General features: G+C 39.2%; 3 protein-coding genes and 1 long non-coding RNA gene across 5 annotated transcripts in view; 3 read left to right on the forward strand and 1 right to left on the reverse strand.

Moving 5' to 3' along the window:
- Nucleotides 1-5,384, forward strand: part of LOC103154397 (erythrocyte band 7 integral membrane protein-like) — a 14,523-nt gene extending 9,139 nt beyond the window's left edge. Inside the window, exons 2-7 of the mRNA XM_007575663.2 lie at nt 1,010-1,119; nt 1,777-1,849; nt 2,721-2,803; nt 3,019-3,222; nt 4,024-4,158; nt 5,157-5,384. Of these exons, the coding sequence (XP_007575725.1) occupies nt 1,010-1,119; nt 1,777-1,849; nt 2,721-2,803; nt 3,019-3,222; nt 4,024-4,158; nt 5,157-5,345 (794 nt within the window). The 3' untranslated portion in view covers nt 5,346-5,384. The remainder of the gene's footprint in view (nt 1-1,009; nt 1,120-1,776; nt 1,850-2,720; nt 2,804-3,018; nt 3,223-4,023; nt 4,159-5,156) is intronic.
- The window catches only part of LOC103154398 (erythrocyte band 7 integral membrane protein-like), a 28,032-nt gene extending 22,391 nt beyond the window's left edge, over nt 1-5,641 (forward strand). Inside the window, exon 9 of the mRNA XM_007575664.2 lies at nt 5,378-5,641. The gene's annotated coding sequence lies outside the window, so the exon portion shown is untranslated. The remainder of the gene's footprint in view (nt 1-5,377) is intronic.
- A 1,442-nt stretch (nt 5,642-7,083) lies between these two features.
- gsna (gelsolin a) lies at nt 7,084-25,467 on the reverse strand. Of its 2 annotated transcripts, XM_007575666.2 has the most exons (17): nt 25,290-25,467; nt 19,858-20,058; nt 18,270-18,424; nt 17,889-18,050; nt 17,614-17,763; nt 17,447-17,536; nt 16,586-16,718; nt 16,209-16,513; nt 15,526-15,659; nt 14,678-14,768; nt 14,494-14,520; nt 11,628-11,798; nt 9,764-9,941; nt 9,189-9,310; nt 8,985-9,062; nt 8,839-8,899; nt 7,084-7,633 (listed from the first exon to the last, which is right to left on the reverse strand). In XM_007575666.2, the coding sequence occupies exons 2-17, from the start codon at nt 20,051-20,053 to the stop codon at nt 7,464-7,466; spliced, it is 2,223 nt and encodes a 740-aa protein (XP_007575728.1). In that variant the 5' UTR covers nt 20,054-20,058; nt 25,290-25,467; the 3' UTR covers nt 7,084-7,463. The 2 variants fall into 2 exon arrangements, with proteins under 2 accessions (XP_007575728.1, XP_007575729.1); XM_007575667.2 differs by lacking the exon at nt 14,494-14,520 and having other exon boundaries at nt 25,290-25,464.
- LOC103154399 (uncharacterized) lies at nt 20,065-21,977 on the forward strand. The gene is made up of 2 exons (XR_477923.1): nt 20,065-20,259; nt 21,658-21,977. It is a non-coding gene; the product is annotated as an uncharacterized LOC103154399 (long non-coding RNA).
- Nucleotides 25,468-27,206: the final 1,739 nt, after the last annotated feature.

Here is a 27,206-nt window from a genome sequence, read left to right on the forward strand (position 1 = left end):
CATGTGTATTAAAACTTTCGCTGTCCAAACATGAGACAAATAATCTCCAACTTAAAAATACATTTTACATACGTATTAAAACTTTCGCTGTCCAAACATGAGACAGATAATCTCTAAAAATAAAAAAAATCGATCTCCTCCCTGTTCTGCATAATTACTCCGCTCAGTCAGAAACAGCCAATCAGAGCTAGCAGTAATCAGCTAGCCGCCATGCTAACAGGAAGTTTTCATTCAGTAACTCTGGATTGTTTATTGTAATGGATCCTGTTTTTGCCTTTGAATGCTAAGTTTTATACTTGATTTTTTTCGGCAATGTTGAGAGGTTTTATTTAGGCTCTTTGCATTATTTAGCCTCTTCAGAGCCTTCATATGTTATCAGTCTGTTAAAGATAGTATTATCAATACCAGTACAATTTGCACAATGCCTGTTTTGTTTAGTTTTCTTCTTGGAAAAAGTTATTAAAAACAAGTTTTTGTCTAAATTAAGGTGAATTCATGGTTCCTTTTTCCACATAATGTAACCGGTAGGGTTTATGATAAAAACGCCGTTCCGCTTCACTTTCATCGTAACTTGAACAACTTTACTTTGTTTCTTAGCAACAAAATACAGACCATAATTATTTGTTGAAGATGTGAGATTTCCAATAACACGTGCCTGTTTAACATCTCCCTCATGGCACTGATTTGGCCAGATGCCTCTCTGCTCCTTCACCTCAGAAAAGAAGACTTGGTGAAAGAAAATGAAAGAGGGAGAAGGATAAACTAAAGATATTATAGAGATAATTTAAATAAAGGAAACTGGTTGAAAAAGTGTTGGTAAGTTATGTCTGTGCATGAAAGGAGACTTGTAAATATTCTGGTTAATAGGGAAATGAGAGATCACTGTTTTCCTGCCACTGTTGGCTGAATTTACAACAATGTAAGAAAATGAAAGGGAGGAAGAACAGTTTGGTCTAATATTAGGTGGAAGTGTAAGAAATAATCTTAACACTGTTATTTATTCTCCTAGCTCTGGACCACACAGACTCTGGCCTTGGCATGTTCGGCTGGGTGCTGGTTGGACTTTCTCTCCTGCTGGTGCTGGTCACGTTCCCTCTCTCCATCTGGATGTGCTATAAGGTCAGCTGGTTATCAAATCTAAGTTAGACCTGGTTTTAAAGCAAACACAAACTAATTTAATTAAATTTTTTGTGTTAGCATATATTTGACTAGTCCGGAAGACTCAGTTTGATTGGGAACCAAAATTGAAACTTTTGTTACATTTTCAGCTTGTGCGGTTCGCTTTCACACTACACTGAGTCAAATGAATCAAACCATTAGGAAACCTGTTCCCCCAATCGCCTGTGGTGGCGCTGCACCAAGCAAACAACACAAAAACCTATGAGGTAGACACAGAGCGCAGCATCCTTTTTCACAGAATAGAAACAGAAATGTAGGATTTCTCTTTTGTTTAGTAAAAGCCCACAAGTTATTTCTCTATTTCTCCCGCTAGCGCTAGACTCACACATTTGTTTTGTTTTTACCCAGAATTCCCTAAACTTCCTATTCACTTCCTGCTTATGGAGCGGTCTCCGGTCTGCTTGCATCTTATGCCTTCAAACTTTAGCAGAGTTCAATTGCTTTTCACTTTTCACAATGGACCTCTCATTTTTTATCCAGAGCTGTACGTTGAACATGGTGGAACTCTATAAGTGTCTCGTTTTCTATATTTATTTTGTTTTTATTTATTTTACATATTAAAAATACAGAACGTATCCTTGTGTTTTCTCTGTTCAGATAGTGAAGGAGTACGAGCGAGCCATTATCTTCCGCCTTGGGCGCATCCTGAAAGGAGGAGCCAAGGGACCGGGTACGTCTGGGTTTAAACGGCTCCGGTTTTCACATCGCCTCATTTTCTTTAACTTATTTTTAGCAACAAAGATAAAAATATATTTATGTTATATATACCAGAGGGGACTGTTTGGTTGAGAGCTTGGAAGATAAATTGGATGTGATGACAACATAACAGGGCATCCTTAAAAAGTCTTAAATACTTTTAAAACGTGTAAATTGGCCTCAAGTAAGCTATTGTATTTAGATTTTTTTTTGCTTGCCGGACTTTTCTGTGCGGAAAAATTTTGAATCGCAGGCGGATGTCTTCATTTGTTCTGCAACTTGAGATGGTTGAGGCTACCGCTAACTAGCTGCTAATATGAATTTGCTAGCTGGCTAGGTAGCTTTTTATTTGTCTATCATGGTGGACGACGATCATTTCTGCCACTGGCTCACTTCTGTTGCCAACCCATATGAGCCAGTAGGATCCCTATATCTATAGTTTTTTGGTCTTAAATTTAATTCAAGCTAGCATTAAAAGGTCTTAAAAAGTCTTAAAAGTGACATTATAACACTGGGTCATTCTTTGAGCTTTGGAGTTCTTGTGAAGAAACAAGAACATGTAGAAAGCATTCACTTGTGTTCGTTGATTGGTATTTTCTTCAGAAACTTTTTTATTTAGCAATTTTCCAAATTCTTTAGAAATTGCCTCATAACCCAGACAGATGAAGAGCAACAGTCGTTTCTCTAAGTCCATTGCTGATGTGTTGCCAGTCATGGAGACCGAAGCATGCAAACATCCATCCCTGTGCACAGCTGCAGTTTCATCAGCAGAGTCTGACTTGACGGCGTTTCTCATTATTGTGTTTACACTGGTAAATCTTATTTACGTTCTTGTGACACAACAGGGTTGTTCTTCATCGTACCGTGCACCGACGTCTTTATCAATGTGGACATGCGAACTATCATCTTTGACATCCCGCCACAAGAGGTGCGACTTGCTTTTTATACACTTATGGTATATTTCAAGCATTTATTATTTTAGTGATTATGGCTTAGAGTTAATAAAGAAACAAAATTCAATGTCTAAGAAAGTTAAAACAGCACAAAGCAAATAAAAACTGATTTTAGTGTAAAAATGCTGTGATAATTAACCTTCAGATGAATTTGTTGAGCTCCAACATGAAAACGTTCCCGTTCTGTCAGGTTCTGACCAAAGACTCGGTGACGGTGTGCGTTGATGGCGTGGTGTACTACCGGGTCCAGAACGCCACCCTGGCCGTGGCCAACATCACCAACGCGGACGCTGCCACGCGGCTGCTGGCCCAGACCACCCTGAGGAACGCCCTGGGCACCAAGAACCTGGCGGAGATCCTGTCCGACCGCGAGGAGATCGCTCACAACATGCAGGTAGAACACACAACCCCTCCACCATTCATCAAAAATGAAGGTTTGTTGATTTAGCTCGGCTATGATTCTCTTTCCTTGTGCTTAACCTCCTTCTCAAAGTATCGTCCTCTAAAATAATCTACAGTATGGAAATGAAGCTTCGTTTCAATGTGACGTCACACTTCCATGAACTTTGTAACTGACAGCCATCTTGGTAGGCAGTTGCTATTGAGTTGCTGTGACAACAATTAGAACTAGTTCTTGCTTTGTTCCTATCTACCTTATAAACAATATAAGTACATTACAACTGCTTGAGTACTGTAGTACTTGCGGCCGAGCTAGCAAAATTAGCTTAGCTAATGTGGCTTTTATCTGCTAGCTAACATGGACATGTACTTACCCTGCCAGTCACCAGAAACTTGTTTTCACAAGAAGAGTTATCGATTCCGGCAGCAGCCATTTTGTTCATGTATCTTTCTCTTGTAGGGTGGTTCAGAGTGTCCACATATTTTCTTTATGTGCCTCATGATGCCATTGCCTACCAAGATGGTGCAGACAACGTCTGGTTCAGACTTGTGGGAACTATGAATGAATTAACTAGATTTTTAAACATGGAAAAGCAGCATTTACACATTTAACTGGCCATTTTCAAGATTACATTTAGGAAACGGAGCAAAAAGAGCAACATAATTGGCACCAAGAAAAATCTGAAAGTACAATTTAATAGCACTGTGCCAAACATCATTTTGAAAAGTTAAAGCATTTAAAGAAGATTAGCTACACAGTGAAGAGTAGCCAGGAAGTTAGTTGTGAATGTTGTAGGCCACTCTGGACGAAGCCACACACGACTGGGGGATCAAGGTGGAGCGCGTGGAGATCAAGGACGTGAAGCTGCCTCTGCAGCTGCAGAGAGCCATGGCGGCCGAGGCGGAGGCGAGCCGCGAGGCCAGAGCCAAGGTGAGGCGGAGCGCAGCGCCGTCAGCCAGGATGACTGATTTATCACCATGAATCTTAAACAATACGATAAAGGCCCATTATCCCTTCATGTGGCATTTAATAATGTCGTGCTGAGAAGCTCAACATAAAGGCTTAATTTAGGCTACGTTCACATTTCAGCCTGAAATGACCCAAATCCTTTTTTTTTTCTTGCTGTGGTCGTTCACACTTCCAAATATGTCCCACTTGTATGTGAACTATAAACGACCTGTAAGTGTCCCGCATGCGCAGTAGAGGGCGCAGTAACGTCTGACGTAACGAAAAAAAGAAGTGCTTAGTGCTACACGCTCATGTACAGTAGGTGGCGGTGTGCTCCTGGGAGCTGCTTCCAATCTGCCATAATAAAATAAAAAGAAGAAGAAGAAGCCGTGTTCGGTGTTTACGTGAGTAAACATGGATGCTAACGGTGGAGCATATCTTCAGATTTTAAAGTTGTTGTCCGACTGGAGTCGGCATATTAACAACTTAATCCTCATAGCCGTCTGCCATGTTTATTGTTTTTGTCCCGGACTCAGATTAGTGACGTTTGTCGAGTATCGATGACGTTCAGGCATACCCGGTAGAGCGGGGAGGAGAGAGTTGGTGACCAAATACGGGCAATTTACAGGATAATACTAAAACGGGAGCACGGCGGGAAAGAGGATAAAATACGGTCGTTTCCCGACCAAAACGGGAGACCTGACAGGTTCAGGTCGGATGAATGCAAGCCGACCGAATAGACTCGGTCACATTTAAAATGATCAGATACGTATCGGATTTAAGAACACGTATCCAAATATCCTGGAAAAAACAACGATCTGTGATGTTCAGACTGACGTGAAAATATTAGATACAGGCCACATTAGGCTGCAGTGTGGACGTAGCTTTAGTGTTTTATCTCTGGAAAATCTGGTAGTAGTTGTTTGAATCTTAGGTTTTATGTGGAGATGAAGGCCCTCCTCCTCCTCTTCCTCCTGCAGGTGATCGCGGCTGAGGGTGAGATGAACGCGTCGCGGGCCCTGAAGGAGGCGTCCCTGGTGATCTCTGAGTCCCCATCGGCTCTGCAGCTGCGCTACCTGCAGACCCTCAACACCATCGCTGCCGAGAAGAACTCCACCATCATCTTCCCGCTGCCAATGGACATTTTGCACAGCCTGAAGAGACACTGAGGGAGAACCCCCACACACACACAGACACTCAGAGACGGGTCAGGTCGGCCTTCTGCCTCTGAAAGCAGCTGTTTGGATTTTAAAACTCCTTAAATTGTTTTAACTGAACGATCCAAGAAACCTCAAACCAAATCTCCTGCTGTTAAATCAAAGATAAACACACATCCACACCTAACCTGTCCTGATGTTATAACACTGACAGCATTTCACCACATTTCAGCCACACACTGCAAAAACACAAAATATTTACCTCCATTCTAGTTTCTACTGCAAACATCGTAGTACACTTGAAGTAAGACAAAACTCAAAAGTAGCATTTCAGCAAGAAATAGGAGCTTGTTTTAAGTAAATAATTTATTAATATTGATCAAAAAAGTTGTAGTTCCACTGATATTATTGAAACAATATGCTTGAAAAATTACTTACAAGTTTTTTTGTTTTTGTTTTTTGCTGGAAAGTTACTTGTTAGTTTTGTCTTATTTCTGATGTGTGAAGTTATTTGCGGTAGAAATGAGACCAAATGAATTTGGTAAGATTTTGTGTTTTTACAGTGTAGGGAGATTTTATTCACATTTTTAGCAAACCGAATACTTTCTGTTAATCTATTAAATATAACGTACAACATGTTAGCTGAACTGTTTGTAGCATGTTGTGATCAGGCATTACATTATGACCACTTCACTAAAGATCGGGATCAAAAGTAGCGACTTTGACGCATCATCTGGATTCTTCATTGAATCAATGAAAGATCCGACTAAAATGTTTTTCCTTTCACTCACTGTTCATCCCGCTGCTGGTTCTGGATCCATGTTCTTTAATCTGATCCATTCCTTCCTGACTCATAGGATGTTAACTTTCTCCCTGGTTGATCCAACTTTCCTGCTCCGTCTTAGAAATTAACTGTTGATATTTTAAATTAAAAAACACATTTAGTGAATCTTATAGTTAAGTATCCAAAATGTCATTAATAAATGCTTGAAAAATGTTTTTTTTTTTTCTGGAAAAGTGTGAAATCTGAAAAAGAAACCCTGAATTCCAACATTTTACTTTTTTTCACTCCCACCAGTCAGTGGTCATAATGTTTTGACTGATCAGTTTGTGCTGCTGCAGCAGTTTAGTAGTTTTCTGCAGAAAGTGAGTGGAATCACATTTTTATCACAGGAAGAAGGAAAACCCTCCAACTACACTTTACACTCTGTGGTTGGAGCAAATTTACAACAAAAAAACTTGAAATTTTGAAATTAATTTAAGAAAATTTCTGCCAAAAATCCTGAAAACATGAGACAAAAAAAAAGGAAATTTCTGAATAAAAAAAAGATTCAGAAATTATTTTTACTAATTTTTTACAGGAAATTTACTAGAAGATTTTTGACTTTCAGAAATGATCTGAGTTTCAAAAGTTGAAAGTTTTTGAGTTTTGAAACTCAGAAATTTCTACTGTTTTTTTTCTCAAAAATTTCTTAGAATTTTTATCTACAATTGCCCTAATATGTTGTAATTTTTACATGTTTACTTTTGAAAAACAAAAACCATAAATTTAAAGCTTTTGTCAACAACTCCATACACAACACCAGAGCTGAGGATGTTCAAAGTTTATGCATCTTATTTTTTACCAGCTTGTTTTCTGTGATTTTTAAATTCAATATTTAATATTTATGAGGACTTTAAATAAAGACTCGACCCACAGACACATTTGTGAGCTGGTTTGTGAATGAAAGACGACAGAAATGTGTTGAATTTGGTTTATTTGAAACGGAAGCAGCTGCATTTCTTTTTAAAGGAGTCTGGTTTCTGGCGATAATTAAAAAATAAATACAGAAATGAAAGAAATCAGCAAACAGGTCCTGTACCTTTAAAACGTTAAACGAAATGAGATTAAGGCATCGCTTGTTTTCCATCTGAGCTGCGGATTCAATATAAAATTAGAACAGTCTTCGATAAAAGTTTAAAAGTGCAAAACAAAATTTCTCCTGTTGGTTCTAATACAAACGAAGGCACTGATGTGGCACTAATGGCTAAAAACTAAAACAAAGTGAGCTGGAAGCTAAGAAACAAAGCCTTTCCTGGCGTTCGTTGCATGATGCTTGAAGAGGAAGAGTGACGATGGCTGTGATTCGCTCACAGAGCCAGTTCTGCCATGGCCCGCTCCAGCGGGTCGCTGGTCCAGTAGTCGTGGTCCCAGCCCAGGAACCAGCCGGTGAACGTGGGCGGCTCGAAGCCCTGCTTGATCTTGACGATGGGGGTCCGGGCGTCTCTGTTGGCCGGGTCCGTCTCGATGTAGCGCACCGCTGAGGGAGCAGGAAGCCATCTTTACTGATTTCATCAGGGTCTTAACTGAATGTTCTTAAAGGGCCGGTTCAGCCAGAATATACTGATAAAACCAATTAAACTGGTAAAATACCAGCATTCAGTAAGTGTTTCTTAAAATTAAATCAAACTTTTCAATCAAAATGACACATTTTGTGGTGCTAATTTAGTAAAGATTTTTTTTACAATACTTGCGTTATATGTGGCTTTTTAATAATCGCCATATCGATCACGGACTATAACCTGAGGCTCAGGCAGCTGTCACTTTTTTTGGCCAATTTTGAGAAAAAAAGTGCAGTAAAAATCAGAAAAAATTTTGATTTTGTGAATTTTGCAGATTAGTGAAAAACTGGAGGGACTTATTGATGTAATTTGGAGTCCAGAGGGCCACATATAAAGCTAGAGTGGGCCAGATTTGGCCCCTGGGCCTCGAGTTTGACACCTGTGACTTCCCAACATAAAATGGAAATCCGGTATTTAGCCCTTTTTGATCTGAAACAATAATGATCAAACAAATTTAAAAATGTGTTTTATTTTAATAAGGCAACAGTTTGAATCCCTTTTTATGGCTTTGAATCATTAATGATATACAGATTTTTAAAATTTCTTATTTTTGAGCAGGTAAAACTAAAAATTAATTTGATTTAACTAATTTTGTGACCCACCAGTATTTCAAATTAGCCAGTTTTGGCAAAAAGTTTGGACACCACTATTCTAGAACAGCAGTACATCTTAGTTCACTAAATTAGACAAAACTTTAGTTACGAGTTACAAATAACTTTTCAGCAGGATATAGGAGCTTGTTTTCAGTCAATAATTCCTTAATATTGATGAATAGTTCTAGTTTATTTATAACATGGGAAAAATGTCTTGTAATAAGTGAATTAATTGGCCAGTGCAACTAGAACTTGGTTGCTAGGTGACGGACTGGGCGTTGCTAGGTAACAGTGGAATATTCTACCAATGGAACAAGAACTTTTTAAAACCAATATTAAGGAATTATTTATTTAAAACAAGCTCATGTTTCTTGCTGAAAAGTTACTTGAAAGCTAGTTTTTTTCTTATTTCAAGAGTACTGAGTTATCTGCACTAGAAACTAGACTGAGAATAGTTAAGATTTCGTGTTTTTACGAAAGTTTCTTTAGTTTCCGTTTGTAAGGTGTGAATATTTTCTGTTTATTCTCACCAGACGCCATTGCTTCAGTTTTTTCTTCCTCCTGAGCTTCATTTCCGATCCAAACAAACACCTGAAGTGAAAAAGGTTTGGTTCAGGTTATATCATCGTCCTTATTAGCACAGAACTGATAGCAGACAGGAAGTTGTGATGTTTACCTGCTCCCAGGTGTCGAGGATCATGACATCATCAGTGGCGAGGTCATCCTGGGTCATCTCCCCGGGAACCTCCTCGATCTGTGAGGGAGAACGGTTGTTGGGTAAACATTTTGGGTGAACCGAAGCTGGTATCCCGTCTTAATTAGTTCTTTTTTTTTCTCTGGACATTGTCAGGAGTTTTAAAATTTGTTGGGAAAAACTTACGATGAAGTTCCCGGTTTTATTGGAGCAGGCAAAGAGTCGCGGCGGGTGAGCGTCCATCTTGTCCTTGAGTCTGGTGGAGGTGCGGTACTCTGCCTTCCCGCCCAGAGCGGCCCAGAACTGATCTGGAAAAATAACACGCCGTCACTTTAAGAACCCTTTGTCTTCTAGTAAACCAGGTTTACTGTAGCTAATGACCGCCTTACACTGCAAAAACACAAAATCTTACCAAGTACTTTATAATACAAATATCGTAGTTCACTTGAAGAAAGACAGAACTAACTTACAAGTAACTTTTCAGCATGAAACAGGAGCTTGATTTAAGTGAATAATTCCTTAATATTGATGTTAAAGTTCTAGTTCCACTGGTAGATTATGTCACCTTTAAAATCGGAATTATTTCTGAAATAAGTGAAATAATCTGTCCATATTTAATCATATTAAGGAATTATTTACCTAAAACAAGCCCCTATATCTTGCTGAAAAGTAACTTCTAAGTTAGTTTTGACTTATTTCACTAAATATTTGCACTAGACGATGATTTCTTGGTAAGGTTTTGTGTTTTACAGTGTGCTCACCAGTTTCTCCTCCCTCTGAAAGCTCGTCGGACGCCGACACTCCCAGGATGCCGCACAGCTGCTGAGCTCCCTGCTTCTCCGTGTCGCTGGCGCCCACTCCCACCCACAGGGAGGCGCCGTCGGGGCTCACAAGAACGAAAGCGTCATTGGAGTTCAGGTTGGAGGCCACGGCGTCGAGCTGCAGGAACACAGAGAGGCTGAAGGCTAACGGGCTAAAACAACACAAAATCTACTTTTGCTTTAGTTTCTAATGCAAAACCGACAGGGAGCTTTTCAGGGAAATATAGGTGCTTGTTTTAAAGGTGACCTATTATGATTCCTTGAACAGGTTAGGATGGAAAAATGTAATGAAAAATGTTCATTACAATTTTTGCACAAATAATTCTTAGATAATCAGATTTTAGTCTAATTAGTTCTGCTTATTTTGAGCTGTTTTCGGACATCTTGTCACTTTAAATCCAGATAAGCTGCTGCTATTCTAAACGTTTACACTCACACGTAAAAATGACTGCAAACAAATGTGTAATTATACAATTGTGTAATTGAAAAGCAGAAGTGGACCCTCCTGCGCTACAACAAGAATGCAGGTTCCTGTATGGCAAGTCGACAGCAAAACACTTGTCTTTTCCAGCAGCCGTTGTACAGTGGTTAAAACTAGCTGACCAAACTTGCAGAAGCTCAGCTTGGGTTGCTAGGTGACGGGCGGAACTCTTCTGGGGTTCCTAGGTAACAGCTGAGTTCCCTCGGTTGTTACTTAACTATCAGGAAGTTTGTGAAACGGCTCATTTTCCAGACACCAAAAAACATGAAACAATAACCACCAGAGTGAATTTTTTTTTTAAACGTTTAAACTGTTTTTAGAAGCAGTAGAAACCCAAAGGGTTTATTAAAAACGTGCAAAATGTGAATTTTACATAATAGGTCCGCTTTAAGTCAGTAAATCCTTAATATTAATGAATAAGTACTAGGTATAATTGAAATAATCCGACTATGGAATTAGAACCTTTCATTAATATTAAGGAACTATTGGCTTAAGTCAAGTTTGTATTTATTGCTGACAAGTTACTTATAAGTTAGTTTTGTCCTATTTAAAGTATAATAAGGTACATCGGTGGAACATGAGTCAGACGCATATCTGAGATAAAATCACACCACAAACTGTTTTGTCATTGTTTGCTTCCATAGATATCTGCGGTCACATCAGTTTCACTGCAGAATTAGATAGATGGAATTAAAACAGCGCCACAGAAATGCAGGTTTTAGAGCAAAGCAATGAAAAGTGAGGGAGTTAAAACACCCAGATCCTCCCTCTTCATGTTGATTTAAAAGTTTTAGTTTGACTGGAACATTTAAATTATAACAAGACATTTTTACCATATGAACAGTGAAATAATCTGCCAGTGAAACTGAGTTTTTAATCATGTTAATTAACTTTTTAACAACATTAATGTTGTTAAAAAGTTACTTGTAAGTTAGTTTTCCCTTATTTCAATTAGATATTTGCAGTAGAAACTGGACTAAAAATACTTTCAGTTTTTTTGCAGCACATCAATTCGTAGTCAAACAAGAGCAAATGGTGTTTGGGGACTATTTTCAGTAGCGGATTAATACAGATCTAGAAGGTTTATGGTGCCAGCAGGACGGCGCCTGAAAATAAACTACAGTGTGTCTGTTAATAACCGAGCAGACCTCTCTCTGCGGCGCTGCACGGCGTTTAATCTGCTCTGAGGCGCAGAGGAATCAGCTCTGCTCCGGCTAAGCAGGCGACACTTGTTAAGGCTGGCGCCGGGCCTCTTCACGGGATAAATCGACTCCAAATAGATAAACAAGAAGCAGACAGAACGACGTGACGATCACCACTCACCTCCACGGCTCTGGTGTGCCCCGCAGAGTTGGAGCGCACCTGGAAGAGCCGGGTCTCTGCCGGAGCCGACTGGCCTCCGTCTCTGGACGTCCCGCCCCTGTAGACCACCATGGGCTGGCCGCCGAACAGGCTCATGAGGTGGGCCGGCTCCTTGCCCTGGACCACCCTCACCTGGCGCACAGACAGCAGCGTTAGCCGGCCCAGACGGGACGCTCAGAGCTCAGAGCTGTGTGTTATCCACATCATCAAATGCTGATCAAGATCAACGTCATCAAAACGATCAATGAATACAATCATGTTATTGTCTACACAATCACTGCTGAGTGCAAACATATGACTGGAAATGTGAGTTGTCATTAAAACTCTCTACAAGCAGGTTGAGACTCAATCACTGTTAATCCATGTGCAAACATTTTGATGGAAAGTTTAGTGGAAGGATAAACTGATTAAATTAATGCAACTGCTTACTAGCACTCTCTACATGTAGGGTAAGCCATGATAGACCGTCTCTAAACAAGCTGGCTGTTCACTAATATACAAACATATTGATGGAAAGCTTAGTGGAAGGAAAAAGTATATGTAGGCAAGCTACAACTGTGGCTTAACCACTCTGAGTTGTCATTAAAATGCTCCACAAACAGGCTAAGACTCAAGGATCATCACTAAAGAAGCTGGCTGGTAACCATAGTGCAAGCATATTAATGTAAAGTTTAGTGGAAGGAAAACTGTTTTTTAAAAATCTACAACTTCTGACTGGACGGCCATTGACACCTTCCATATGGAGAGTAAGCCACAAAAACCTAATTTCTAGTAAAGCCAACTATCCAAGCATTCATCTCAAGTTTTTTAAAAAAGATTTTCCTTCCACTAAACTTTTCATGACTATGTATCCATGTTGGTGAACAGCCAGCTTATTTAGTGACTTAACCTTCTTGTAGTGTTTTATTGACGACTCACAGTTGAATCTTGCCTACAAACATATTTCTACCACACTTTTTCCTTCCACTCAACTTTCAATCAATATGCTTTCACAGTGTGAACAGACAGTTTATTTAGGAATCGTTTATTGTGACCTTCTCTATCAACCTGCAAGCCACAATGCCACATTTTTATGTTAAAATTCCCTTTTAGATTTTTTTTAGGTCCCTTTAATTTTTTTTATTAACTATGAGCTGAAAATCATTGAAATTAAAAGAACTGAACGTTTTAAATACGTTCTGTAATAAATTGTTCTATGCTGTAGTTTTTATAATAAGCACCAGATGGCAGCAGAGAGTTAAACTGTGGCAGTTAGGAGACTCGAAGTCATGTCCGCCATCTTTATTTTTAGCTGTGACGCGGCGCCGTCAGTCAACAATCCAGATCATGTTAATCCCGAAGAGCCAGGAGAGATAAATATTTACAGACGAGCTCCGGATCAGATCAACAGACGTGATGAACGTGTGAAACAGCACGTTCATCATGTCTGCAGCGCAGTTTGACCAAATATCCATAAAGCTTTGTAACGGCTGGTGATGTCACTTCCTGTTGGATGAATCGCCGTAGTCAGCAGGGAACGGAGCGAACAGGAAAGCAGAAAACGGTCTAGTTCATGTAAAAGTCTGTAGAATGTTTATTATTTATGTGGTTTTAAAAGAAAGTACACCTTGCCCAAAAACAAACAGCTGATTGGTTGAGTGAGAAAGTAAGTACACCTTTCAGCAGAAATAACTCAGTCATTTTCCATCTAATTCTTCCTTTCAGTGTTGCTTCACTGTTTTTGCACAACTCCCACCACAGCGATTAAATCAGACTGAGGTCCAGCCTTTGACTAGGACATTGCAACACTGTGCCTTTTTTCTTGTTTAGTCTGTGCGGTTTTTAGATAAACTTCAGCTTCCAGACTGGTGGCCTCACCTTCAAGGTCGACCCAGTGACCCCAATGTGCCCACATCACCACACCGCCACCACTGTGCCTACATGATGAGTGTGAGCAATTTTCTCCATTCAGGGTTTGTTCGTTACGGACAAATATCTCCACTTTCATGGCTAAGACAGCAAATGCTTTAGTTACTATTTCCCCGTATTAAGGAAGCAGCAGGGGTGTACTTAGTTTTAAACAGATTTCTCTTGTGATTTTATAAACATTAAAGTCATTGAATGACTGGAAATGTGCAAAATTAGTTTGTCTTGTTCACTTCAGGTTCAATTTTAAAACAAATTTAGATCTCCATAGAACAGAAGGAGAGTGTACTTTCATTTCAAAATAACTGTAGGTGCACAAACTTAAATTTTGCAATAGGATTTATTTAAATTAAAACAATTTTGAGCGTTGCAATAGAGGAAAGGGGTTAGTTTGGAGATGATGTGGCAGAAGGACAATTTCTACAACGGTGTATAAAAGCAATTGTAGATAGAAAGGGGAGTAAATTACTGCCAAAAAACTAAGATATTTTGAGATGAAACATGGAAATTTCAGTGTTGGGAAAATTACAAATTTGCTAGAAACTCAGAAATTTTGAGATTAATCTCAGAAAATTTTCTATTTCTAATTGTTTCAAAAGTTTAACTTTTTTACTTTTGAAATTTCTGAATCTTTCCTCTAATTTTTTTACTTTTGGAGTTCAGAAATGTCCTTTTTCTTTCTAGAAAATTTCTGAAATTTATGACAAAATTTCTGAACTTTTGGCAGAAATGTACTCATCCTTTTTATTTCTTTCATCTACAATGGCCCCAGTACGCCGTTGCTGTCTGATTCTGCATGAATGGATTGTTTTCTTGCAGCAACATAAACACAAAATGTTTTTCATGCGAGGTGAGGTCAGAGGTAAAGGTCATACGGTTAGTTCAACATCAGCGGAGGAGAAGCAGGCAGGGAGGGAAATACCTGCGTGGTTATAGGAGCACCAACAACCTGAGGATTCGGGGCAGAAACCAACAAGCAAAGAAGCAGTGGAAGAAAAATAAAAACAGAACGGGGAATGAAAGGATGGAAAGGTCAGGAGAAAACGGAGCAGAGAGTTCATGAGCGTAAGGAAAGAGGAAGTCGCCATGACAACAACGAGTCGCACCTGGACAGGACCGCCGCCGAGCTCGTCGTCCAGCTGGGAGCCGAGGATCGCACAGGCGCCGATTTCATCCTGACTGGAGTCTGATCCCTGCCTGGAAAACAAAACCAAACATTTTGGAAACAGAAAAGTTATGAGGAAGTTTTCAGACGGTGAAAAGCCACAAAGGGGCTGTATTAACTTAAAGTTTAGTGGAAGGAAAATCTGTGGTAGAAAATTTTAAAAAATTCACTGCAAAAGCAAAGAAAAAATACTTTTGGTCTAGTTTTTAGATTAACTTACAGGTATGTTTTCAAGAAGATATAGCAGCTTGTTTTAAGTAAATAATTCCTTAATATTTATGAAAACTTCTAGTTCCATTGGCAGATTATTTAATTTATAAGATGGGAAAATGTTTGGTTGTAAATTAAATAATCTACAAGTGGAACTAGAACTTTTCCAACAATATTAAGGAATATTTTGCTAAAAACAAGCTCCTGTATTTTGCTAAAAAGTTACTTGTAAGTTAATTTTGTCTAATTTCAAGTGCCAGAAACTAAAACATTAAGATTTTTACAGTGGAAAGCTTTTATTTACATTTTTAACAAACCAAACACTTGCTTACCTTTATATCAAGATGTGAAATATAACATGCACTAAAATATTTGTATTAGAAACTGAGGTCACTGCTGTACCTAATAATACTAATAAAAGTTTAGTGGAAGGAAAACATATGGTACAAACAGGGATAAACACAACCTTAAGATTTAAAATCAAAGCCAATTTGGGCGACCGCTGTGAGGCTTAATAAACTACGCTGAAGCAGACGCGTTAGAAGAAAGGAAAGGTGCTGAAGTGCGGCGTCTTCTCACCACATGTAGATGATGTGTCCCTGCCGTCCTCCATGGCGGTAGTTGTACAGGATGATGTAGCTGTCTCCTCCGAAGAACTGTCCATATGTGGACGGATCCACCGCCACCTTATCGGATCCCTCAATACGCCAGATCTGACATGGTGACGAAGAAATAGATCAGTATTTGTCTTAATTGTCTTAAATATTTCCACCTGAAATATTCTGCTAAACTCACAATAATAAGATCAATAGAAACTATGATTTAATGCTGCAGATTAATGAGTGTTGTGTTACTGTAATGCTTTTACATTTGCTGCTCATTCTGAGTTACTTTTAACTCAGAAAGTTAGCAGAGAGAATTATGGAGCCCCCTAGTGGACATGGGGGGGATTTTATTTTCTTTTGTGTTAAATTGCAAAAGTACAAGAAAAAATAAATGAAATTCTGAAAATAAAGTCATAATATCAAGGCTTTTTTTCTTGTATTACTTTGATTTTATTCTCATATTATTTTGACTTTATTCTTGAAATTTAATTACTTTATTATCAAATTATTTATCCTTTTGGTTTATTTTTTGTAGTATGGCTCTAATACTCTATCGTACTTTTGCGATTCAACGCAGAAGAAAAGAAATCCCCCCGATGTCCAGCAGGGGGCTCCGTAGCTAACTGAGAGCTGCTGCGTTGACCAATCCCGTCTCACCTGCTTCTCTCCGCTGCCGTCGTCCACCATGCCGTGCTGCGCCGCCATGGCCGACGACTCGTGCAGGCTGGCGGCGTCGAACGCCACCTTCTCGATCTTGGCGATGCTGTTGGCGATGTAGGCGACGCCCAGACCCTCCGTCTGGTCTTTGTCGCGCCAGTTCTTGAAGAACTGCTTGAAGAGCGGCGTCTCGCCCGACTCCGGCAGGATCTGGACCTCCGTGTGTTTGGGGTAGCCCATCTTCTTGATGAACTCGTCGGCTGCCTTCAGCGCCGCCTTTCGTTCGTCCATGTTGGCGTCTTTGCCTGGAGAAAGAATCACTGAGTTCAGTTTCCGCTGCTGGGAGAAGTACTTCCTGTGACGAAGTTTACGCCGACCTTTCCAGACGAAGATCTTGCCGTCAGAGCCGTGGTCCAGGATGAAGCAGTCGCCGGACTCCAGGGCGCTCTGAGCGAACGGGTTCTCCGCCGCCACCAGAGTAACGGTCATGCCGCCGCTGGCATTGGAAACCTGGAACATGTGAAACAGGAAGAGTCATGTCCCAGTACCAACCAGTACGACGTAAAAAAACAACCAGAATGAGGACGGATCTGTCCGGAAGTCCACATCACCCCGAATTGAGGAGAATCTGGAGAGTTGGGATTGGACTGGCTGGGATTACAGCTTCCTGTTGCAGTAAACTGAGCTCTAGCGCTAAAGCTAAATTTAAGTGGACAACATTATTTTGATGTTGATGTCAATAAAACTAACATTCTGTAGCGGCTAGTTCTGCTACAGCACTTCCGCTAACTTCCTGTTTTGGCTATAGCCTTGCTTAAGCACGTTTAACAAACGTTTCCCCTGACATGACCAGTTTCACTGCGTTTTTCAGGTCACCTGACTCAAATCGCCTGGTTTTGAGCTGATGTTTACAAGCTGTAAAAGTGACTGGCACACAGGAACTTAACGATTTGGATGGTTGAGCAAATGGTGTGGGATGTTTGTAAAGCAGTTAATAGGCCACCTATCAATCCAGACAATCTGTTTTATTATGTTTACACACATAAACTAGAGGAAGTCAAACAAGTGTAAAACCTTCAGAAAGGAGAAGTTTGGTTTTGGGTTATTGTTCTCTATGCAGACGACATTCAGTCGTTTGTAACACTAACCGCTAAGCCTGAGAACCGTTTAAATGTAATCAGACGAAGTGGAGGTGTGATTCGATCCTCTCTCATCTGCTCACACATTCACGCTCTGACCTTGTACAGTTTCGCCCGCTTCCTGTTTGAGGCATCAGCTTTGACGTCATCCGAAGCCCCAGGAGGCAGATCTGGTTTGGGCCCCAGAACCTGTGAGCAGAGGCAGCGGTTTCAGTAAACGACTCTGTTTGTTTGGCCGTTTGCTTCAGTGGGTTTTCCGGTCGGACCTCCGTCATCTTCTCCCTCTCCGCTCCCTCGTCGCAGACGTACACCCGGGCCCTGCCGCTGCGCTCGTTGTCACGGATACCCTTGGCCACCTGCGTAGCCTTGAGCTTCTCGAAGCGGTTGCTCTGGGAGCCACACCACTGGTAGATCTCCTGCGGGATGAGAGGAAGAGCCCAGAGATAAACCAATTAAATTAGCAGAAGCAGCTGGTTTATTTGTTTCTGGTCAGATGATATTTTGTTCCATAACTAATGAGGATCTTCTCCGTCTGACTCACAGCCCCCAGGTCCAAGATGAAGCAGTCGCCCTGGTTGAAGCTGTCCCAGCTGACTGGCACCTCTGTTGCCCGGACGACACGCCGACCTTTGACCTGGAGCACCCGCTGCACCGTCACCTCATTGGTCATGACGTGTTTGAACCCAGAAGCCACGCCTCCTTTCTGGAAGGTAGATTTATACTTATTTATTTCAAACAGGAAACATAAAGAAAAGAGTAACTGAGACAGAGAAACATGTGCATGTGGGACCTTTGGATGTTAGTTTTCATCTGGAAATGTTGTGCATCCACACAAAACTGGAGGGCAAATAGACGATTCTCTTACATGCTATCGGTAGGCAGAACAATCCTGTTAGCTAAAGGAAACCTGGAGACGTCCTACCATGTACTTGATTCCAGATTTGAAGTAGCCCAGAAACGTTTTGGACTCGTGTCCCTGCACCTCGCGGTACTGGATGGGTTTCCCCCCGAGGAAGTCGTCCATCTGGACAGTAAAGATGGCCGCCGCGCCGCTCTCATCCTGGCTGCAGAAATCACCTACATCGGAAAAATAAATACACTTTATCAGTATTGTTTGTTCTTAGTCCAAAAGATACAAAGACTTTAAATTTAGCAGTGAATCTGTAAAGACACAAAACATTTTTCATTTATTTAACGATATTTCTCCATATTTCCAATTATTTTGAATCTGATTCCAGTTTGAACCAGATTTTCGCTCCTTTAGGAACCAAAATAACAACTTCTAGTGGGAAATCTGTTGTTTTGAGACACGTAACCAAGTACAGTGCTCAGTTGTAGCTTTTAAAAACAAAAACACCAAACAGTATTGTGAATTTAAAACATAAATCAATCATAATCAAAGCGTAAGCCACCCAAACACAGCTCTCTTAATCATCTACCAACAGTCGGTTCCAATAAGGAATCAATAAAGATAAGCTTACTTCAAATAATGAAACCGTAAGCTTAAGATAATATGGTAAAAGAAAAAAATGGCTTAAACCAACATTTGTGATGCAAATTCATCAACTATTCTGCTTCTGGAATAAAGAAACCAATAAAATGTTATTTATTGTTACTCCTAGCATGTTTGTAGGTAGAAAAAGGAAACTGGAAGTTTTATGTTTTTACTATTTTATAATATAATTCTGCTTTTAATGTGTCACCAATTCCTGCACTGTAAAAACACAAAATTTTACCAAGTATTTTTGTGCAGTTTTTAGTCAAATGTTTTAATACACTAGAAATAAGAGGAAACTAATTAAAAGTAATTTTTCAGTAAGCTATAAGAGCTTGTTTTACATAAATAATATTTTAATATTGATTAAAAAACATATTATTTTTTAATATTAATTTTTTTTTAGTTTAATATTAAAAAATGTGCAAATTTTTCTTGCTATAAAAATTAATAGAAAACATTTTTCTAGTATTAAAAATAATAATTTGTCAGATTATTTCACTTATAAAATGTGAATAGTTTCTTGTAAGTGAAATAATATCTCCTTATTTGATCAATATTAATGAATTATTTACATAAACAATCTCCTGTATGTTGCTGAAAAGTTAATTGTAAGTTTGTTTTGTTTTATTTTGAGATATTTGCTCAATAAACTGGATAAAAACGTTTGGTAGGATTTTGAGTTTTTACAGTGTGGTAATAAAAAAAGGCGAAGCTGGTCATTCAGTGATTTTACATTTTATCCATCGTCGTGTTTACTGATGTTTTGTGACTAGGAGAGCCGTTCTGTGCAGAAACTTTTGGATAATAAAATGTTTACAGGAATTTCAGAGAAACATGCAAAGCAGCAAAACAGTTTACTGAGAATCCAGAGGAACAAAGTCAGAGCCATCATCATCATCATCATCATCATCATCATGCTTTGCAAGTCAAACAGAGTCGCAACGGGAAAACTGAAAACATCTCGGTTTTTAAATATAAATACAGAGATATTTATGTTTTCTCTAATTCTCACCCAGCCAGAAGTGGAGGTCGTACTGCAGGTTCCCGGATCGCTGCTTGATGGTGTTGAGGATGAGGTAGGCGTCGCCGGTGTAGAACCCGCCGTACAGGTTCTCCGGAACCGGCACCAGGTCGAAGTTCTCCACCCTCCACACCTGCAGACCCGGGTTCTGACCGGCCCGCTGGAACTCGGCGTGCTGCGCTGCCATCCTGCCTACAGAGGGAAACACTGTGGATGAGCCTCAGGCTGCGGCCGCCGCGCCCTTTGAGCGCTGTCGCCACGGTTACGCAGATAAAGATCAGGGCTCTGGGTGGTTATTAACAAGCGTGAGGATGATTCACCGCCAAGAGGAAATCCTGGTGGTGGCAACCGAAACGCTGCGTGTGCAGAAAGCCAAAGCAGGAAGAGAAAAACGTAATTTACTGCTGAACACTGTAAAAACACAAAACCCTACCAAGTAATTTAGTCTAATTTTTATGGCACATAATAAGACAAAACTAACTTAAAGTAACTTTTCAGCAGAGCTTGTTTTAAGTTAATAATGATGAAAAAGTTCTAGTGCCATTTTTATACTATTTTACGTATAATGACAATTTTTCCAGGTTAAGTTAAATAATCTGCAGTAGGACTAAGAATTTTTTGTCAATAGTAAGTAATTACTAGCTTAAAACAAGCCTCTACATCTTGCTAAAAAATACTTGTTAGTTTTTGTCTTATTTAAAGTGTTTTTAAGATATTTGCCATAAAAATTAAACTAAAATACTTGCTAAGGTTTTGTGTTTTTACAGTGTTCTTTGTATTAATTCCCACTTTCAGCCAAAACGTTTCACACCAACTGTCACATTTTGTCACTTTACAACCACAAGCCACAACAAGGTCGCAGATACGGCTGCTTAACAACTTCTGAAATCTGAAAAGTGTGGCTTGCATTTGTAATCAGCTACAGTCTCGACTTTGTTGAACCGACTGTCACTGCAGTTCCAGATGCAAGTCTTACTGGAGAGAGCCTCACTCTTCAAGTCTCGCCCCATATCCTTAATTAGATTTAGTTCTGGACTTTGACTAGGCCATTCTAACACAGATTTCTTTTGATGTATGTCATCCGCTAACAGGTTTTCTTCTATCAGCTCCACCAGTTGTTTGTTTTCAGACAAGCAGAAACATGTCTGTCCTGAACACCTGCGCTCTCAAATAGCAAACACTTCATCCTTATCCAGAAGATGCTCGGCGCCACAGGGACAGATTAGGTTTATCTGAACCGGGTTGTATGGAAGACCATTAGGGACGTTACGAGAAATAAAATTCTGACAGTTAAATCTGTGATTTTTCGCTCAGAAATTTGACTGTTTTCTCAGAACAGTCAAATTCCTGTCTTTTCACAGAATTTTAACCTTTTTTCCTCATAATTAAGACTTTGTTCTACGAAATTGGACTTTTTTCCTTCAGAATTTGGACTTTAATCTCAGATTTTTTTAAACTTATTTTTCAAAATTTTTGCTTTTTCTGAAATTTTTTTAAACTTTCTTTTCAGAATTCAGGTGTTTTCTCAGACTTCTAACTTTAATCTCAGAATTGTAACATTTTTCTCAGAATTTAGATTTTTTTTCCCCCCTTCCTTATGGTTGCAACCTCGAGTTGAACATTTTATTTTTAGTTACATTTCAAGAAGCAGTTTGGACAGTAAACGCAACAGATACTGAAAACAATTAATCTGCAGCAAACCAGAACTTCACATCTTTAAAATTTAATTCCCAGCTGTTTTAAACTCGATTTTTTTTTGTATTTAAGAACTAACAGTTTGTTTTTCCACAGGAATGCAGTTTGAGCCCACAGACACGGCAGGAATCTGATCCCGACCCATCAGAGGGATCAGAGGGAAGTGATTCTGAGTCCAGGGAACCGAGACCAGCTTCCCTTTTTGTTCGCCTCGTTTCTCCTCTTCCTCTTATGTAACAGTGAAGCTCAGACACTGAAAACTGAAACACATCCTGTTATTCACAATCAAACTGATATTTTATCGTATATATTATCAGAAACTAATAAAACTAAATTAAAAAAAGCTCATTTTAATGCTAAGCGAGACGACAGTTTGTCACACCAGATCACAGGTGGCTCTTATTAAAACATATACAACAAATGCTGCTTTTCAGCCACTTTTTAATTGTTTTCCTGCAATATTTGCCTTGAATTTCCACAAAAAGTGCCACTAAAAGCACCAGGAACATGTTTTCATACGTTTCACAGCAACATTTGCAGAGTTAAATCAACAAGCGCTGGCATAGTTACAACTATTTAAAGTGTTAAAATGAATCCAGCTCTTGTTGAATAACTCTGGAAGAGTTAAATTAATAACTCAATTTGGAAAAGAACCAAATAGACTCGACACAGAGTCGATTTAACTCTGCAAAATCTGTGCAAATATATTAGTGCACTTGAAATGAGACAAAGCTAACTTACAAGTAACTTTTAAGCAAGTTTAAGCAAATAATTTCTTAATATTGATGAAAAAGCACTAGTTCCACTGGTAGAACATTCCCACTTATAATATGGGAATGCCAGTACTTTTTAACTAAAAAAAGCTGTTTCTAGCTGAAAAGTTACTTTTCAGTTAATTTTATTTGACAATAAGATATTTGCACTGGAAACTAGATTAAAGTAATTTGTACCATGTTGTGTTTTTGCGTTGCGTTCGCCTGGTGACTCATGAAGATGTTTTTGGAATAAAAACAGGCTGTCAAACAGAACGGGTCATATGATTGTCGCTCAGCGCCTCTGCAAACGGATCGTGTCCCAGTTCGACCCACCAGCCCTTCCTGTGCGGACAGGCAGCCGGGCCACCCGTCCTCGCATACTTCGTCCCCTCCCCCACTGTCCACCAGCCTGTCTCTCTGTTGTCTGACTGGAAACTCAAACTGAATTCATTTGAAGAGAAACTACGTTTGCATTGTGCTTTGTGGTCCGTCTGCTGCTGAAAAAGAACCCAAAGATTTAGTTAAGTGGATTTTAAGGCCTTGACAGCCTGTCTGGGGTTTCCATCCCCCACCCTGGTAAAAATAAGAGCCTTCCTCCAGCGGAGAGGAGGGGGTTTCTCATGACTCATTTTCTCCTTGAATGCCATTCTTCCTCATTCTGTTGTGATGCATCAGATACAGATCTGTGCATACCAACATCCTTGCTGCTTCCCTCTGGGTTAGGGACGGCCTCCATGTTATGAAGGGATATGACAGAGTTATTTTTACCAACAACTGACAACACCACAAAATAAACTTAACCAGGCATTAAAAAACGACTGAAGAGTTTATCCCCCCCTGACAAGGCAGCTAGAAGTAGTGAAGGGTGTGGCGTTTTTCCCTAAATGAAAATTAGTTTCCCCTGAAGCTGCCGTAGCCGTTAGCTTCAGGAGAAACTATGCTAAAGCTAGTTAACTAGCTAGCTTAGCTAAGACAGTTTTGTACGGTTTAATAAGCAGTTAAAAGTGTCCTCAAAGATGATCTCAAATATTTGTGGAGAGAATGAGAGAAAAATCCTTAATGGAAGAGTTACAAAAAACCAAAACCAATGAGCTAACGGGCGCTAATTCTACCAATACAACCTCCTCTACACCGTTTGCTAATTAGCATTGATAAGTTGCTTCTGCAGGCTGATGGTGTGTGACTGAATGAAATCATTCATCAGGAAGTTTTTAATTTAACCTATATTGTAGTTTATTGCCTGCATTATCAGCCATGCTTCAGCTGTTTGAGGACAGGATGCCAAATTAGGGCATCTGGGCTCAACAGCTGAAAGGAAATGTCCCGCATGTCAACAGTAGGAGACGCCCCAGAGTCCAACCCAACAGAAAACGCACTGTGACAGAAAACTGATGATTAGTTCAGGAAAATCTCATATCTGACTTTCAACTCCTCTTCCTGAGTAGTTTGGTTTTGCTGTCAGACACTTTGAGGATGTGGAGCTAAAACTTCCTCAAAACAGTTTGTCTCCATAGAAACCAAATATGACTCATGACAGGACCAAGAGTCATTCTAACGTCTTTTTTTTTTACTTTTAGTTGCTGTAATGAAATAGTAATGCAAAAACTGTGCATTTTATTCTTTATTAGTTTCTTCTGAAGACAAAAATATTTAATATTAGTTTAACGTTTTGGGGGTTTATAGTTGCATTTAAAGCAATTGTGTCATAATTGTACTATGGATGCTAAAAGACATTTATGAAGTACACTAATTATTAATAATTTTGCATTTTTAGTTGCTTTGGTTAACTTGGAAAGTCATAATAAACATTACTAGTCAATTTGTAAGGACAAACCTTGTGTTGTTAGCAAACTAAAGAGAATCTGAGTCTCAAACATTAGGTAACTCTTTTAGGTGAACTAGTAAACTAATTATTTTTAGCTGAGAAAATGAGGTCAATAGGCAGAAAAGTAATTGACATAAACATTGTAATAATCTTTGCTAACCATGTTATTGTTTGCAATGATGCAATATGATTATAAATTAGTTTGAATTAGTCAACTCTGAGGAAAAACACATTTTGCAATAGGTTTACTAATTAATAAGTAAACATTTTGAGCTCTAAAGCTCAGTTGCACAAGTGAACTGCAGAGTTCACTTGTGTAACTGAGCTCTATAGTAAGGTCTATTAGCTTATTATGAATATAAAAACTAGCGAACCTTTAAATAAATTAGACTGCAAATTATGCATTTTGTAGATCGGCAGCTTTGTAAACAAGTATTATGACTTATTTCAGCTGCCAAAGCTGCATTTGCTTTAGAATATCTTAGATTTGCTCTATAAAAAAATCTGTGAACAGGCAATTGTAATAAATTGGAGTCACATTTCACAGAAAACTCTGAGTAGCTGAACCTAAAATAACATCTGTTTGCAACTGCAGCTCTATACATACAGAAAATCGAATTAGATTTAATTAGTAGGACCAGTGATGCAAAAAGTGGGTGGGTACTGAATAGGGGCGCCACCCAAGAGGGGGCGCCAAATTTCTATTTGGGATTTTTCTTTCTTTCTTTTTGTATTTAACAACTGTTTGTACTTTAAAAATATCTAGCTGTACCCATGCAGGTGTGGATACAGAATAAATACAAAATTGCTTGCCATATTTCCCTCATCTTGTAAGAACTGACTGCGTGTGAGTGAGTGAGTGTGCAACCACAGACATGCGAACTGCAGTTTCAGTCCCATATATGGCGCCTGCTGCGTTGCACGAAGGCAAATAAAAAACACGTTTAGTCCGTTTTTAAATCTCCTCTGCAAAAGAAAAAGTCCGATTAAACAAACGCGATCCTTTATTCACCGCGCTTTCTACTGACATCAGGCCGTTATTCCAATCGAGGCCATAAATAGGCTGCAGTAAAACCCAGATTATAATTCCGTAATCTGCCCTCCTGTGATTTAAACAGAGAAGAGATGGTTAGAAACGCGGAGATTACCTGAATGCGGAGGTTGATGGACGGACGGATGGGTGGATGAACGGGTGCTGCCTGGGTGTGAGCGAGCCGATGGGGAGCGCTTCCGAGCTGCAGCCGGGGCGGAGAGGCGTCGAGTCGGCGTGGCAGAGAGCGCTGAGCCGCTGTTTATGCTGCCGGGACGGGACACACCCCGAACAGTCCCCTCCCTGACCCGGCCCGCTGCTGCGGCGTCCGAACACCAGAACGAGCATCCAAATTAACTAAACAAACTGAAAATCACTTATTTTATTCATTTTTACCCTGCTACCTCTAAATAAATAGGTTTTAAACCGAGTTGGGTAGAAACTCGTTACATTTACTCAATTACATTTACTTTTGTAACTTTTTGGAGTGATGTATTTGTACTTTTACTTTAGTAATTTTATGATTTTTCAAAGTATAAAATTCCTGGATTTTCTACCCACTGAATGAAAAGCAAACATGTTTTAACCAAAAATTCACCATAAACAGACTCAAACCTGCAGTTTCTGTTTAAGTTTCTGAAGTTTTTTTTATCGAAAGAAACTGATTTGGAAACATTTTCCTTTGCCTGATTTTGTTTTTGTTTTTTTTTACTTATATGAATTATTGTCATTTTTATCTTTAAAATAACAAAATTTCCATTTAACATTATGTTTTGGTCCAACTGATGATGTAATTTTTAGATAATAAATGATTGATAATTTAATCAGTTACTCAGTACTCGAGTAGATATTTTGCTAAATACTTTTGAGTAATTTCTTGGCAGCTTCTTTTTACTTTTCCTTGAATAAAAGTATGTTGAAGTAGTTCTACAATATATGTGAAAGAAAGTGGACAATTACATTTTTGCTCCAAACATGTTATTCTAATGGTGGAATTTGGTGGTGGCAGCATTTTCCTGTGGGAAAACCTTTATTCTCCAGGGGTAGAGAAGGTCAGAGGGGATTGGAAGATGGATGGACAGAAAAATATAAAGCTTTTGCTACATAACATTGTAGCAAAAGTTATAATGTTATGTTTTATTTCAAAGTGTATTTGTGTGTTAAAATGGTCCAGTCAAAGTCCAGACGGAAATTCATTGACACAAGACTTGAAAACTGATGTTCAAAAATGTTTTCCATCTAATCTGACGTTGGGCTATTTTATAAGTAAGAAGGGGCAAAAGTGTCAGAGCAGAGGATAACTAGCTAGCTTAAATTTTTTGTTTCTTTCTTTATTTTCTAATTCCTATCTTTCTTCCTTTCTTTCTTTACATAGCAGTAGTTATGGTGCAGTTTTAGTTAGTATGTTATCGTTAATTAATTTGAATATATTTACAGATAATTTAACATATGTCCTTATAAGGCCTGAAGAAAACGACTAGAAATTACTCCAGAAATCTAACTGGGTTTTAAATCACAGCTCTTTAAAACTTTGTCGCCCTCTGGTGGAGAAAATATGTAACTACATATGACTGGCAGTAGCTTGGAAGTTGAATAAAACAATTTTTTCTTCTAAATTGTCTTTTAAATGTTACCCATGAAAACTTCTTAGGCATTTTTAGACTTTATAATTACAAACATGGCTATAAGACTTCAAAAGAGAGTTTCATCAGATAATTAGTTCTGTTTCTTTTCTTTTAGAGTTGCCATTTGTGTCCTTTCTTCCCTTTTTCATCATTGCTGTTTTTGCAGTAGTGTACAAACACTGTATTTTAGTCCTTTTTACTTGGCATGCTCAGTCTTTCAAGGAGAAACGGAGTCTGACGTATCCATGTGGGCGGCGGAGCTGTTGCTCACCCAAGTCAAGGCCTGCGTGTTTGTGCTATAAGACATTTATGGAGCGCATTGGTACCTCCAGCCGAGAAGTGGATTCTTTAAAGCACACATGACTCACAGAAAATACTGCAAGAAGGAAAATATTCAAAAGGGATTTTAG

The sequence above is a fragment of the Poecilia formosa genome, unplaced genomic scaffold (assembly GCF_000485575.1).
Source record: "Poecilia formosa unplaced genomic scaffold, Poecilia_formosa-5.1.2 Scaffold385, whole genome shotgun sequence".
NCBI classification, from domain to species: domain Eukaryota; kingdom Metazoa; phylum Chordata; class Actinopteri; order Cyprinodontiformes; family Poeciliidae; genus Poecilia; species Poecilia formosa.